Source organism: Anabrus simplex, chromosome 5 (assembly GCF_040414725.1).
Source record: "Anabrus simplex isolate iqAnaSimp1 chromosome 5, ASM4041472v1, whole genome shotgun sequence".
Classification (NCBI taxonomy): domain Eukaryota; kingdom Metazoa; phylum Arthropoda; class Insecta; order Orthoptera; family Tettigoniidae; genus Anabrus; species Anabrus simplex.
Window position 1 is genome coordinate 338,393,871 of NC_090269.1, and position 17,461 is coordinate 338,411,331.

Consider the following 17,461-nt stretch of genomic DNA (forward strand, 5'->3'; position numbering starts at 1 on the left):
TTTAGGTTCAAAATTTGCTCTGGACATGAACAGCCTGGTCTGAAACCTGCTTGATATTCTCCAATTTTTGGTTCTAGTTGCTGCTGGGCTCTATCGAGAAGGCACTGAGATAAAATTTTGTAGGCAACAGATACCAATGAGATTCCTCTGTAGTTATTTATTATTATTATTATTATTATTATTATTATTATTATTATTATTATTATTATTGTTTCATTATGCCCATTCATAGAGCGTATTGGAACTTGTTCGTTGGCTTGACTTTTGCCTTCCTCCTTCCTATTCTTCCAAAATCTCTTCATGAATTCACTGTGTTGTCTCTTTCATTCTCCTGACCACTTTGTACCTGTCCTGCTGCTAGTTTTAACAATAAATGTATGTCTATTTACTGAGGTCCTGAAGACTTGGCAATTTTTCATGATGTCTTCCCCGACGTTCAATTCATGCAGGTCTCCACCTGTTTGGGAATTTATTACACTGAATAACCTTTATCGAGTCTATGATTATTCATCCTAAAAATGTGTCCAAAAAATTTTGAACGTCACCTCTGTACAGTATTGATGAAACCACCTATGTAACTATAGAGGTCCAAATTCCGTTTTCTTGTATGGGGCCGAAAATTTTTCAAAGTATTTTATGTTCTTGTTTTTCAATATCTACAATTTTAGAATGACCTCCTAAAGTTAAGGTTTCTGATGCATATAGAGCTTCCGGTAGAATAACTGTTTTGTAATGTTTCAATTTAGCATTACATGACATCATTCATACATTGTAATGATCCTATCTATTATTATTATTATTATTATTATTATTATTATTATTATTATTATTATTATTACTGAGCTTAGCGTGAGCTACGTCAGTTAGTGACCAAGTGTGAGTATAGCCTGGGTGGAGAGTAGTAGTCAGTCTGAATATGTCTGTAGAAACTGAGGACTCATTCTGTATTCCTGGCAATGTGTTTGTGTCTCTCTTTGACCAGCTGTTGGAGCGAAACATCCGAGTGTTCCGGTACAGTGTGAAAGAGAACACTGGAATGCTGGCACGGGGCTGCAAGTGGAGTTCTACTGGAGAGTGTGGACAGCGAGCATCATCCTGAACTGCGAGACTGTTGTGCGAAGGCTGCGAACTGTGGGCTGTGACAGCGGCAACGAGAGAACTGTGTGACTGAGTGAAAATGTAGTGCGAGTGACTGGAGTCTGTGTGTATTAGTGTAAATGAACAGTGAGAGCCTAAAAGAGAGCGCGAATTGTGTAATTACTGTATGTGTCATGAGTGTACTGTGAGCTCGGCAATCCTGTGTGTTAATGTGTAGTCTTAACAAGTAGTTAATAATGTTAGTAGTAAAACACTACCGGGTTATGTCTCTATCTACCCCACCAATACATATTATTATTACTATTTATTATTATTATTATTATTATTATTATTATTATTATTATTATTTTGTCATGTGCCGTATATAACCGAAACTAAATGTTACATCAATGATTCATTACATTCACGAACTTCAGAACGAAGCTGGATTTTAACAAGAACTTGTGTAACAAATTTTATGTTCATTGTTAACAACCTTATTGAACTTGTTGAAGTGAAAGACCCGATATAATACCACAAACCACTGATATGGGCTGAATAAATTACATTTCTGCAACAGGAAACTATTTCCCTCTTCATTCATGCCTAGGCCATCTACGACAGCTGATGGTAGTCCTGTCAATTCGACTAGCCTTTGGGCTGAATACTCAACATACAAGAACAAACTAACATTATCTGCTATACACAGTAAATTAACATAGTACCGTATTTAAACAGAATTCATCTAAAGGTTGAAGATATTCTGGATCTTGATGGCCTTACAGAATCCCAAGCAGATGTTATTAGAAAATATGTATTGCAACTCAAGTAATTCAACAAATTTTGGTTGAATTCAATAACAGCTGCCTTGTGAACATTACAGGTTCCTACTTACAAGTTATGAAGACTGGCCTAGTCCTCCTGTAGAGAATGTGACGGAAGTAAATGAGTGTTATGTGGAGGATGAGCAACAAGAGTGTGTGTTGAAAATAAAAGGAAGTCTTATTCCCATAGTTCAGCCTACTTTTTTTTTTGCTTTACCTCGTGCCGACAAAGATTGGTCTTATGGCGACGATGGGACAGGAAAGGCCTAGGAATGGGAAGGAAGCAGCCGTGGCCTTAATTAAGGTACAGCCCCTGGTGTGAAAATGGGAAACCACGGAAAACCATCTTCAGGGCTGCCGACAGTGGGGTTCGAACCTACTGTCTCCCGAATACTGGATACTGGCCGAACTTGAGCGACTGCAGCTATCGAGCTCGGTAGTTCAGCCTACTAAAGGGCTCGCCAACATACTCCCCTGCTTGATACTTCCATTAGGCTCACAATATCTTCACCTTGTTTCAAAATTCCTGTTGCAAGCTTCAAGAATTTGTGGAGAAGCAGGGTAGATAAAGTTTGAATATAAATCTTCTTGACAAAGTATTGTACTTCAAGATAGATAAAATGAAGTCGACAGTATATTATTTTTCAGGGTTCATCCCATTTATAAACTATGTAACAGCTAATGAGTTTAAAATGAAAAAAAAAAAATCAATTATCACTCAGTAATTTCAAACATTCATCAACAGTACCTTCCCATTCCACATTAATTAAGGCAGGTATCAGGTGGATTACCTTTGTTGTTAGGTTTTACCTTACCCTATAATTCACTTCTTCCTAGTTTTTGATTTAACAGGTTATTTTGTTGATTTAGCATTATAATGTATCAATTTACTATTACCTTCCTAATCTGATATTACCAGCAGTGCCAAACTTTACTAAATTATGTTCATGTAACTCTATTGTAATAGGAGACAGAATGAATTGTTATTCAATCCTATTGTCCTCTGGATCCAATTCTTCCCTATGTCACACCAATCCACTGGACAGACTGAGATATCTAATAATTTCTTCTTTTGGTACAATTCATTTACGTCGTTTTACATGAATAAAAAAACTTAAACCACTTATTTTAGAGTTCTTCTTCCTCGTAAGCTATGTTCTTTAATTTTACCTTACATATAGTTTATTTAGTGACCTCCTCATGGACTCGTCTGACTTGAGGAGCTAGCCAGTCATAAAGTGGTGGTAGTGGAGTCCAGTATATTAGCTTCAAATATATGCAGGTATCAAATTACAAAAGTAATGATTTAATTGAACTAGTTAACTCACTCTCTTGTATGGTTCAATGACTTTCATATCAATTCGTCGCTCCAATCCAGCTACAATACAATTCCTCCAACTACGCGCTTCAGCCCGTTCCTCTGCAGCACTCAGCTCTGGGATAGGTTCTGGAGCTGGTGGAGGCTCACCAAGACCTAGCAAAGACAAAATAAAATCATCACTCTGGTTTAACAAAAAAAGCAATAGAATATTGTGCCTTGTTGACACTTAAAAGAAATGTACATTTCACTATAGAATCACCAAGGAAAGTAAACAGTGAATATTTAACTTATTCCACCAGTGGATAAAATGTGATTCTAAAATACCTGCCTTTCCACCCCCCCCCCCCCCCCCCCCCCCCCCCCCCCCCCCGTCATCAGTCAGACTGATCTGGTGCACTCCTTCAATCTGCCTCACCTTACTTGACCTACATATTAACTTACCCACTACGGGCTACCCCTGCCCTCCAGATTCAACCTGCCGTTCTCAGGGAGCGAACCACCCTTTCTCCTTGCTCACCTAAGTCACTGCGCACACTACCTCACCATGACATAGGTAAACACCCATGTACGTCGCTGAGGGGTTCTGAGGAGATACTGTAAACATTAAGGTATTGATTGCCTGGTTGGCCTGGTTTGATGCAGTGCTCAGAACATACCCACCAATCTCTCCTTCGAGTCAAATATCACCAAATCGTTCTCTTCACATCTACTCTGTTCAATACTTCTTTGTGACCGAAATGAGCCATCCCACCTTAAGCATTCTTCCATAACACCACATTTCGAAGATTTTTCTTTCTGCAGCAGTTATCTTCCTGTCTCACACTGATGTTCCAGACAAATATTCTCAGAAATTACACTCTGACAAGAATATTATTTTATGTGTGTAATGAGTAGTTTTGTTTTTCTGTAACCTACATATTATGCCCTGGTTGCTTAATCACTGATTATTTTATTTCCTAGGTAGTAAATTTCCTCTACTTCCTAAGTGATTTCAGTTTCTAGTTTACAGTACATTATGTGTTTCACCCAACCTTACTCTCCCCAGTTTGTACTCAGTTTTCAAAACTGTATCCATTCCATTCACAATCTCTTCAAAGAATTCTGATTTGGATAAGATTACTATCATCATCCATTTCCTTTGACCAGCTCCTGACAGTTGGGATGTTTAAGGGACCTTTCCATCTTCCTCTATCGAACCACTACTATTCCTTCCTCTTTAACTGTGTTCCAAGCCAGGTTTCTCATAATATTATACTTGATCATTTTCAACCACCTTAGTCTCTTACATGAGTCTCCATCATTCACTTTGGTGTCCTTCCCTCTCCCATCATCTTACCATGTCCAAACCATCTAAATTTATTCCTCTCCATTTTGTCGTAAAGCTTTTCCACAAGTGATCAATCTCATTATTAGACCGTATTGAAATTCAATTTTTTTGTTTTACATTAATTTATTGAAAACCACCTATTCAATACTTTAAAGTCTTTAAGACTATGATATAATCATTCTATTAAGGTTGCATTGGTGCATGTTTCACCTGTCATTGCAGGCATCATCAGCCATAAATTCTATACTCTATAAGTCAGAGCTCTGAAGTGGCTGTTATATTAAAACTGAGCAAATTCCTAACTTATTGTCATCTCTTAAGAAACAATAACAATTTTTTTAAATTATTCAACTGTAAATCCAGCATTAATACCCCTATATCAACAGCAGCTAATGTCCCATTGCCTGACCACACCCCTTCCCCTATGCGCACCAACAGCGATCGTAACGCCCCGCCCACCCCTCTTCACCCGACACACTCCCCGCCAACAATGACACGAGGAGTAGAGGTAAAGTGACTGTCAGACCACCACACACAAGCAACGCTGCTGCACATCTCTCCTAAAGTCTAAAGGGTAAGTGTTAAGAAGATTAATTCCACTAGTGAACAATCCCATTATAACAACTCGCACACTTTTGTCTTATTTCACAGACTTCAACACACATCACAAGCAGTTTCATTTACAACTAAGAATCCAGTTGGACTCCTCTTCAGACTTATATGGATGCTAACTTCATAAGCTTCACGACCTAGGTAGCATAATGCATATTTATAGAGAAGATGGAATAATCTGTTATATGAACGAGACTTGATCAAACATCCTCTACTAGCTATCTTGCCATTTGACCAGCATCTTCACTTCGAATATTATTAATAAAAACACTCGTTTCAATAAAGAAAATATTTTAATCCACAGAAGATTTTAACTAATCCACAAATCATTTTAAGCTGAACATATTGATTTTTTGTACTGTATATACTGAAAAATCTGTGTAAATATTTTGATTTCCTCTTGACTTCAATTGCCAAACCAGTATCAACATTATGAGTGTTAATATTATTTTATAACATCTCCATTAGATGGGAACACAAATATATCCCATTAGATCTTTTTTTTTTGCTACTTGCTTTACGTACACCGACACAGATAGGTCTTATGGCGACGATGGGACAAGGAAGGGCTAGGAGCGGGAAGGAAGCGGCCGTGGCCTTAATTAAGGTACAGCCCCAGCATTTGCCTGGTGTAAAAATGGGAAACCACGGAAAACCATTTTCAGGGCTGCCGATAGTGGGGTTCGAACCTATTATCTCCCGAATACGGGATACTGGCCGCACTTAAGCGACTGCAGCTATCGAGCTCGGTCCCATTAGATCTCTAAAACAGGATTAACCAATTCAATCCAAATAGACCATAATGTTCTTATACATCAATGTAGAAGAAACCTCAAGGAAGAAAACAATATTTGCATAACAAGGCTCAATCTATCACCTTATGACAACCGAGCAAACTCTAAGGATGGATTACTAACTCTTCGAAGATCAAGGGGATTACATGTAATATATACTATTTTTGGTCTGTATTGATATTATTTGATTGGAATAATAACAGTAAGTTATTTAATTAAATAGACCACCTAATCAAGAGTAAAGAAATTATCCTTATTGGCTTCAAGCTGATTGAAATGTAGCAGCAGTTCATGCTGTGCCCAATAGGACCATGAACAGCAACTGGTGTTGTCTCAACAAGACAAACACTTGCACATATCCTTGGTTCCTGCCAGTATAGTGAGACTCTTTACATTGCTAGGCATCATCAAATGTCCATTGCCTGGGCCCTCAGAAGAACGAGATTTACCATCCAAGAAGGGATTCAAGGTTTGGCAGAGAACTGAAGCATTTAAAGGATATCACATAGTAACATTTTCCCGATAATAATAATCACATGGCCTCAGCTGCCGTGAACAGGCGTTTTGGTCTGATGCAATTTAGGTTGACTGCATGTCAATTTCAACATTCCTTTTTATTCTACCAGATGGTAAAGAAATGGTTCTTTCTTTGGCGAGTTGCAGCAGCTGAAAGCACTTCAACAAAGCCTTTCACCATGCCACCATAAGGTACTGTAGAGGTGAAGTTGGGAAACTCCTAAATGTTATTGTAACTATATAATAGATTTAATGAATGCCATTTTGTTATGTTTTAATTTTATAACACTATTTCCAGATAGTTACAAGTCACGTATATACCATTTATATTTTGATGTGTATGTATGTATGTATGTATGTATGTATGTATGTATGTATGTATGTATGTATGTATGTTTAGTCCTCAGCCCGAAGGCTGGCTGGATCCTCAACAGCTCCGCCATCAGCTGTCATAGATGGCCTAGGCATCACTGAAGAGGCGTACTAGGGAAATGAGGAGTGAGGTAGTTTCCCGTTGCTTTCCTCACCAAGCCAGATGCTGCTATTACATATCAGTCTGCCAAGCCCACTGAAATGCATGCACCAACTGACCCTATGAGCAATATCTTCACACCATTCATAGCAGGGACTGGCTGCAGAAGGAATGGCATTACTAGCATCACTCATACCTCAGTCACCTTCATTTTGTCAAAGCCAAGGATAAAGCTGAGACAGATCAATGAAAGTAACAAAATTGCTCTAGCCCATACCAGAAGACATAGTGTACTGTAAACACTAGGTCCTGCCAGCAAAGGCATCTTTTTTATGTATAAATTATGATAGTTGAAGCAATTTGATAACCGTTTTTAACAAATAATGCTGAACTCAAACAAGACACTGCCATTTTGTCTACACTGCACGTTTTGTATCAGTAATATTCCATTTATATATCTTCTATTCCAGTAATATTTTACATATTTCATTAGTATTATTTGACAGCATAGGGCAGCCTTACACACTGTACAAATTGGCTGAAAGACTTACGTGAATTTAGACCAATAGCTAGGCAGCCGGACAAAGAAAGAGAAGCATACTATCACCTATATTGTAATATTTAAGATGGATGATATTATGAAAGTAGCAAAATCAACACATTGAGGTAAAAGAATGATTATAATGACTGAAAGAAATGATAATAAAAAAGGGCAACATCAATTCAATTCAGTATATGGAAACAAGATAAATAATGACAATCAAAATAGAGAAAGAGAAAAGGGAAGACATAGAAGAAAAGGGGAAAGAGAAAGGAACAATAAATATCAGAGATGAAATGAAATTTTGGAGAACATCAAATACTTGCAAAATAAATTAATGGAGAATTCATGACTGAATATGGAAATTACCAGTAAGTTAGAACTTGGAAGTGTTTTCCATTGTAGAAAATGAAATAATTATGTACAAGACATAGTCCAAACCCATTAGGATAAAAACATCTTAACCCTGCAAGTGACCAAGAAGAATAAAAACTGTCTACAGGCAGAAAAAATTAAATTTTCTGAAAGTCACTTTTCATCCGACAGGAGGAAAAGGGCAGAGAGATTGATAAATGAAGACACATGGAAGGAAACATACATAAAAAGACTGACGAGAAAAAGAGATAGCTTGAACATATTAATTGAAAGACTGAAGTAATTGTTGCAGCAGTGAGAGATGCAACACTGAAGAATACGGATTCAAAAGGACTCGTACTACCCAGTCATGTGTAGACCTACGGGAATACAGGGTCTTAAATAATACAGAACGATTACATGTATCTGGGCAATGATGAACTAGATATAACTAATTTAAGTATGATCCCAAAGTATTTTACTACCCTAAAAGCTCCTCAAGAAACAAATACATAAATACTGATACAATAACAAAAAAAGGAACACTATATTTTGAACTAATGATGTGTAACCAAATCAAGTACACCATCTCATTTGTGGTTCTGCATGCTTTGAGAGTTCTCTACATACATGGGAACACTTTTTCCTAAAAATACAGTTTCCTCAATAACAGACTCAATGACCAAGCCAATAGTTAGATATCCTACAGGGATTTGTATGCATACTAAGGTGCATGCCAGAAATGACATCACTGAGGCAATAGAATTTGTCAGATCTGTGAAAGTCAAGTTCCTCCAAGAATATAGGTATGGTGATCAAAGAACTTTGCTCACACATGTTCATACACCACAATGCCATTCGCAAACCATCTCATGCCCCATATGATGGCTCTTTTGAAGTGCTGAATCATAACCCCTAAGAGTCCCAAGACCTATAACACCAACATCCGTGATATGCAATCGTCAGTTTCCACTGATCAATTGAAGCCTGCTTTCATTGCAGATCCAGATAACTCAAGCCACAAAAATACATCTAGTACTGTCCAGCGACACCTTAGATTAATTTTTCAGAGCTATGTTCTTCCATATGTTTGTTATTTGATCTTTGGCACCTGTTGGCTATTATGGCAAAATTTGTTTTGTTAAAAATTATGATGATTATGACTTATTTAAAGGGGCCTAACATCTAGGTCATTGACCCTAATGGTAAAAAATGAAACAAAATGAAATGATAGATAACAATTTAAAATTTACCAAATGACTAGAATTTTTTTTAACTGATAAGGATGGCTAGAATGATTATGAATTTAAAAATAGTCTGTGGATCTAATTTGCAATACCTTGTGTCCTATAACATGATTAAAACATAAATTAAAATGTAATAAAATAAGGCACTGATCTCCAAGTAAAATCAGATATATTATTCAACTAACAGGCTAAAAACATTAAAACATAGTCAAAAGAATAAAAGCATGGTTCAAAATAAAATAAAAGTTAAAAATAAACACTTAACTTTTAAAAACGATAAAACAGGCCACTATCCCACACAAAACGGACGAGATCTATTGACTGCTTGTCATCTTGTGGAATGAGTGAAATGGTACTGTGAAGTTTTAGACTATGGCACAGATCGGCCAGGTCCGTACACTCTGTAAGGATGAGTACCACAGTCAAATGGGTGCCACAAGTGCACACCGAGGGGTCATCTCCCTTCAATAAATACAAATGTTTCTATACCATGGCTGAACCTAAGAAGAGACAATATCACTGCTTTTTACTGGGAGACCCAAAGGGAAGTCTTCCATACCTCTGTTGTTCCTTTGATGGTTCTCTGCTTATTGGAAAGTGGGGTGGATTGCCAATTCTCCTCCCAATGGAACATTAACAGATATCTCAGCTGAGAACATAAATCCATGGCAGGAACCTTGAATGGAAACAGGAGCGATGTGACTACCTTCTTAGCAGCCTGGTCAGTTAACTCATTTCCTGCTATACCCACATGGCTTGGAAGCCACATGAATTAATTCTGGTATTACTTCCCACAATCCAGCCAGCAGATAATGGATACGTTGCACCAGGGGGTATTGTGGGAAGCATGTATCAATACATTGCAATGAGCTCAAGGAGTCTATGCACACAGTATTGCTGATGTCCACTGGACAGCATGTACTGCAGAGCTTCCAAGCTGGCATAAAGCATACACTGCAGGATTTGGATAGAGAACAGAGAAACCTATTGTTCACAATGTTACGATCTCCGCTAATGCTACGTATATTTCCTACTTTCGCATGTTGCTTTTCTCCAATCACACCGCCGCTGCTTTACTCACTCTTCTGCTATGCTCACCTGTCGTCTGCCTACTCTGTTCATCACGTGACTCCAACGTCATTCTTCTTCTCCACGCACCGCCTTCTCCGCTCGTGTGTGTGCTTGTGCTCACCTCTATTGGACACGTGATTATGACGTTTCTGGGATATGCTGGCTTTCAACTTCTCTATTCTTCTCAACATTTCTGTACTGCTATATAATCTCGCTCCACCGCTCTAAAAATTGAGTCTGCCTTCGTTTTGGAGTGGTGGAGCACCCAAACAACTGTACTACGTTCTATATTGTCATTACCATCTGGACTATTATTTCTTCAGGTTATTTGGTGAGCAAGATTTATTATAATGTTATTTTGACATTAAATTCTTAATTGGGCCATTTGCCCCAGTTGAACTTTACTTTCGCCAGCTTATTACGGCATCAAAATTATATATGCAAGACATTATTTCTGATGAACCCAAACGGTCCATATCATTGTCTTAAAATATTGTAAATTATATAAAGGTACAGGGAAATGGATTACAGTCACATTGGAGGCCGGATATGGTGCAACTTCGCTTGCCCAAGCTTGGAGCTAAGGTCCACGTGTCAGGGTCATTTGATGATGTAATATGGAAGTCATGGAATATTCTATGCTATCATGAGAGAAGTGTGTGATTGAGGTACTCAGATCATAAGTTGGCAACATTTATGAGTAGCGAATAGGAGCACAGCAAGTTCCATGTGATGGGGGAAAATTAAATATGGACGCCCGTATGAATGACCTCCAAAATTAACTAAATCTACCGAGGGACAGTGTGGAATCAAATTTAAGTTCTCCCGTGGACGAGAATTAAAGAAGACATAACTATCATAACCAATAAATGCATTCATACATGACAGGATATTGCACCACTAATGATGGGGTTCCCCGAACTCCGTACCTGGAAGCTACTGTACAGGGAGAAGCCGCGTGCCGCTTGGAAGAGCTCACTCTGCTACGTGGTTTTGAATGGACCGGACGAAAGGCGCATGGTGTCCGATGCAGACTAACGATTTTGAGCATTTCTCAGTCTGATAACTATAACTGTCGAGAGGATACAACGGGATCCGATAGATTTCATTTTAACTAGATAATGGTGAAAATCTTGTAGAAATTGTGAAGATAATATTGTAATCTTAACTTTGATAAAGCAGGGAAGACCGGAACGATATCTATGTACAGACGCTTTGCAGTGCCGCGTGACGGAGAATCGTGAAACAGCAGAGACAAAGTCTATATTATTGGTGTAAATAAGTGTTTAATGTGTTATTATAAGTTGTTTATATATGTGTTTGTGCTTTTAGTGTGAAATATGTGAAGCCGTGTGAAACATTAAAATCTGCAAGAATGAAGAACGTAGGTCTCGAGAAAGGCATTGGTTCGCATGCTAAGGCCGCCAGTATGATGGCTTAATTCTCATCATGGGGCCGACCTGAAACCATGAGGCCGTGGAGCTGAGTATGGAACGTCGCCGAATTTGATAAGTACCCCTGATACACTATATTTGGCTTATGCATGATTAGCTGTTAACATATAATTAATTTCATGCATGATGTTCATTTTATATATATATATTTTTCCTTTCACTGTAGCAAGGATAGTTAGAGTTATAGGGCGTAATTTTCATACTGATACCTGGGGGGTGAATAATTAAGTAATAAGCGTGTGTTGCATATGGTCTTAAGTAATAAGATAACAGGTGGATAAATATGATATTTTATAGTGATAAATACGTGTGTGAAATATGGTTTTTCTTTAGTGCGCGATCTTCTAATAAAGATAACTGCGTGTGTGTGAATATTTGAAGTGATATAGGAGGCATTCAGTAAATGTTGTAGTCATGGGAATTAAATAGCTTAGTATAGCATGTTGCATGATATCAAGATCATCGAGAGAGTCTCATTGACCGAGAAGATACGAACCTTGGCTATCCAGGCATATTACAGTGAAATTTTAGAGTTTATTTCATCAGTAAGTAACCTGTGTTTTAACTAGTGGACGAAATGTGCTGTAGGGAATAGATATTCTTCATATAGATTTTATCCGAGAGTTAGTGAGTCTAGTTTCGAAGTAGAACCTTTAAGACACAAATGCCAGTAGCAGGAGTCGAACCAATGAGATGCAGTAATATGGGAATCAGTACCGGCCAAGTGATATATGTGTATCTTAATATACTGAAAGTTGCAAGGAATGTGAAATTAAACATGTGAGAAATGGAGCAAATAATGTGTATTGAAAGTGTTGAATGCTCATAAATGGTGGTTAGTTAGCTTAGAGAAGCAGTAATACGAAGGTTGAGTTGAGGAAACATATGTGTTCATTAAAGTGGAAAGAGAGAGAGAGATATTAATTTGGTGCTAATGAGAATGAATGGCCGTGTTAGTGAAATAAACATGTGAGAGAAACGAGATAAGATAGTCGCCCGTGCCGACTGGATATGTGTATTAGAGGAGTTCAAACAGCTTTGTTAGGGTCTTAAAGTAAAGAATAAGTGTCATTCATAATATAATTTGACTGGAGGAATTTAGGACAGCACATTGAGAGTAAAATGATATACTTCGAGACAGTTCATTGTGATGTACAGAATGATAGGTCACTGTAATGGTGCGGAGCTGAAGGTCGGAGTTCGACGCCTGGCCAGGTCAATGAATATGATTTTCCTGCGATTATTTATTTGACTGATGTTCTATTTGCTCCAATGTATTATATGTTTACTATGTATGGGCAATGCAAATTCTGGTTTGCAGTTGCATAATTTCTTGTTGATGTTTGAATTTATTTCAATTATGGGTGATTTATTGCGACAAAGTGGTTCTGTCCTATTGTCTTAGAATCAGTGTAGATTAAGTTTGTGGTTTATGATATTAGTACAGGCTCTTTGCTACAGAGTTGGAGTATATTTTACGTATTATGGAAACAGCTGATTATGTATGTGCGAGATATTTTTATTTGATAATGAATCGGAATAGTAAGTTAATTTATTCGTGTCAGGGGTTACTACCGATTCGGTCACGTTCCGTATTATTTGCAAATATAGGAGTGGAGGATGTTATAGGAAAGAATGAGTCAGATAGGTTCCGGACTTAAATAATATTAGGAATGATTTCATAAAGTATTGAATAAATAATTATATGATTTTAACAAATCTGTGGATTCAGTAATTCTTTGATTTCATAAATATAATTGAATAATTTTGACGATTCCATATGCAATGACTTTTATAATGGTGATAACCTCAATTTAATGAATAATAATAAATTAATAAATTTAATTTAATAAAATAAGGAGTTCATGAATTATACGACGAATGTCGGATTTAATGATTTCATACAGCATAAGGTAAATGATTGAAGAATTATAATTACAAGGTTCATAATTTAAATAACTAAATAATTTGAAAGTATGGAAAGTGAATGCAGATTAATTGATTCAGGAATAAATGAATGAAGGTTTTTGGATTTATACTTTGGATTTCGAAGGTCACTCTGACGAATTAATGGAGGTAATGATGATCAATTTCACTAATAGTTTATTATTATTATTTCTTGAAATGTGGTGTTAACTAGAGATGATGGAAATTGAATTGATTTATAAAATGAAAAATGATAAGTAATAGGAATAAAATCGAGTGATGTGTTTTGGAGGAGATTCTGAATTCATGAATCAGGTTGTTGATATCTCAGGGTCAGAGTTGACAAAATTGGAAACTAATTTGGTAATTTAGGTTGGTGAACTCCTAATAAATGATGGTGTGAGGAGTGCCTCATAATACATAATTATGTAAATTGAACAGAATTCATATGAACCGAATGATATAGTGAGTGATGTATCAATACATGGTCCGAAATTATTTTTGTTGTTAATTTGTATAGAAGCGTTGCTTTGCCAAAGTTTAGCATTCTAATAAATCTGTTGTTTACAAAAGATTCTCATTCAGATCTTCTTATTGAATTTTTTTTTTCTTCTCTTATCCTTCTTGCCTAGTAATTTAAGGTTAGTTTGTATCATTCGAAGATGTCTCTGTGGGTAGTACCCAGTCAGCGACCCTGTGATAGTCTTATGCCGGTGCCACATTTCAAAGGCTTGAAGGGTAGAGGGTTGACTACTAAAAACTTTTCAACCACGAACTGTACTACGGACAATGGAATTTTGAAATCACATTATCTGCTTCCTTGGACTAATGCTACTTTTTATAATAATGATAATAATAATAACAATAACAATAATAACATTCTGCAGCGTAGCTACACCCGGCGAAGTGAATCCCTTCCCCAGTTCGATCCCTCCTTCCATTCCCCTTTCCCTTCTTTTCGCATCTTCTTTCAGATTGCTTCCTTTATTTCGACTTTTATTACTCTTCATTGTACGCTTAATACTTATTCATACGGTTTTTGATGTATTTTCTAAATATCTATATTGTAAATGTGGCACATTTTCCTTGTCTTCTGAAGTTTCCTCTATATATTTCACTGTCTAGCATACCATCTTGCCTGCGATTTACTATCTTGTTGAGAAATGTTTCTTCTTCTTAAGGCGCCTTCTTCTAGTGGAGGTTGGCGGTCCACATAGCTAGCTCCGAACGTTATGTAGCAGCATGGAAAGCATCTTCTGAAGTGTAGTTGTTTACGTATGTCCTTCAATTCGAACTTTGTTGTCGTAATCTTTTCCAAAACTGCCGGGCTTTCTAGTCATATCAGTTTTCAAAGCATTTCCCCCCCCCGGTGTTCCGAATGGGGGAATAGAAACTTTGGATAATAACTGCACGTTAAACAGAGCCATGCTATATGAACTTAAAGGGATATCCTTCAGGATCTTTAATGCAGTGGTTTCCCGGTGCCTTCTGCATCCTAATGCCGTTGACCAGTTGTAGGTTCTTCCGCCTTTTGGGACCATTTCCTGTCCCAAGGACAATAGAGTGCCCTAACCTCTACCCGCTCATCCACCCTCAAGAAGACTTTTGGCACTTGGTAGAGGGGATCTTCTTATACCGGAAGATACTCGGTCCCTTAATTCGTTAGCCGCCTGCAAATAACAAAATTGTCATAAACAGTCGTTGCCCCCTCTCTACCGCGGGGAGGTGAATGTCAGGATTTCACCGTCATTGGAACTGAGACCATAATGGCTTTTCTCAGTTTCTCTGGATCTACAGAGAGGTGAGAAATGTTTACCTTTCTATTATTTGTTAAATATATATCTTATTTACTTTGTTAAGTTTGAGATTTTTCTTGTTCCTGTTATTTTCTCTTGGCCTATTTCCTTCTCACTGCACGTTTCTGCTATAATTATAATAATAATAATATTATTATTATTATTATTATTATTATTATATCGTGCTGCTTCTTCTACGACTTGTATGTTTAAGCTATACATCAACTATTACTGTATAAATATTTTATCTCAGCATCATACGTACTTACGACGATAGCTGAGGCTAGCAGTATGATAGCAGAGCTCCCTCACAACAATGAATTAACAGCCCACTCTCCCTGCTACCCTCAAGCCACTTGATCCTGGATACCAGTTCACAATGGAAATGAACAGCCTCTGATGTATGTAGGGGTCCCAAGTTGTCTTTTGGGCTGGTGTGCAATTCCAGGATAATGTTACATACATAAGGAACTGTGAGTTAGTGTGGGTGGAGCTACTCTTTCCTCGATGCCCTGTACTCGTGGGATGTTACTACAGACCACCAAACAGCCCATTCAGTGACCTTAGAACAGTGCCTGGACTCAGTCATTGCAGCTCTCCCTCATGGTGAAGTAATTTTAATGGGCAACTTTAACTTGTCAATAAAGTGGTCTTCTCCAACTACCGGACTGTCAGCTAACAACTGTGACACATACTTTATAGACAGTTTTATTAATGGCCTCGGACTGAAACAGTTTAATATGTACCCAACCCGTGGACCCAACACCCTGGACCTCATACTCTCCTCATTAGAACTTAAAACAATAACCCCAGGCAGGAACCTTTTCCTGTGCGACCACTAGTCTCTCGATGCTACATTCCTCCTTCGCCACCCCTCCTGAAAGCCTCACAGCAGGACATCCTACCACCCTACCTACATCTGGCACCATGCCGACAGGCCTGCAACGTGTTGTGCCCTGGAATGCCTTCCCTGGAGTCTGCTCGAAATAGCTTATATCGAATCGGCTCTTGACCAGCTGTACGACTGGCTGCAAGCTGCAATTAAAGACTTCGTACCTGCACAATGGGCTACCAGCAAGTATCAACACTGGATATCACAAGAGACCAGACTGATACTATTTAATAGGAAGAGAGCTTGGCACCTGTGGAAAGACTTCCCTAACTCACACACTCACAATATCTTCGTTAAAATCTGCTGCCATGCGAGGTTTATGGTCAGAAGAGACTACAAAACACACGTAGACACTGTCACTGAAAACGTCCGCAGCAATCCCAAGCGGTACTGGAGCCTCACCAACACACGGAGAAGGACGGAACGGATTCCTGTCAGCGTGAACCACAACAATGCAACAGCAGACGGCGCCGATTGCAATGACTGTTCAACAGGTATTTCTTCTCCAACGTCTCCCCTCCCTTACAAAACCAACCGCTCCCTCCCGTAGGTACAGCTTCAAACAGAACCCTATCAAGCATAACTACCACACCAAGTGAAGTTCATAACCTTCTTCAAACTCTTCGTAGCAACAAAGCTACCGGTGCCAATATTATAGATCCTCTTTTCCTAAAATATACTGCCAGCACTCCTTGCGTCCCTCTCTCTAAATTATTTAACAGATATTTTGCCGCGGGCTATTTTCCTACTACCTGGAAACAGGCAAATATTGTTCCACTTTTCAAATCAGGCAACAAATTTAATGTTTCATTTTACCGACCAATTTCTATTCTCCCCACACTGTCCTTTATCTTTGAAAAAAATATACACCAGCGTCTCCTCGCATTCACTTTGCCGTATATCCCAACCATGCAGCATGGTTTTCTACCAAGTGGCTCTTGTCTAACAAACCTGGCCACTCTGCATAGCTTTGCATCACAAGCCATTCCAGCTAAATCACAGCTGGATATCTGTTACGTAGACATTTCGAAAGCTTTTGATTCTGTAGACCATACTCTGTTGCTCCATAAACTCTCCGAACGATTTACCATGGCAGTCTTCTAACCCTTCTTGCTGGCTTCCTACATAACCGTTGGCAGAGAGTGGTAATATCAGGCACTTCATCCTCATGGTTACCAGTAACCTCCAGTGTCCCACAAGGCAGTACTCTTGGCCCCTTGCTGTTTTCTTTGTTTAT

The 17,461-nt window shown here is 38.2% G+C and overlaps 1 protein-coding gene across 6 annotated transcripts in view; it reads right to left on the reverse strand.

The window, feature by feature from the left end:
* LOC136874078 (uncharacterized) overlaps positions 1 to 17,461 on the reverse strand; it is a 309,462-nt gene that overhangs the window by 73,917 nt on the left and 218,084 nt on the right. For all 6 annotated transcript variants that reach the window (XM_067147606.2, XM_067147608.2, XM_067147604.2 and 3 more), the window contains one exon: positions 3,230 to 3,375. In XM_067147606.2, the coding sequence (XP_067003707.2) occupies positions 3,230 to 3,375 (146 nt within the window). The remainder of the gene's footprint in view (positions 1 to 3,229; positions 3,376 to 17,461) is intronic.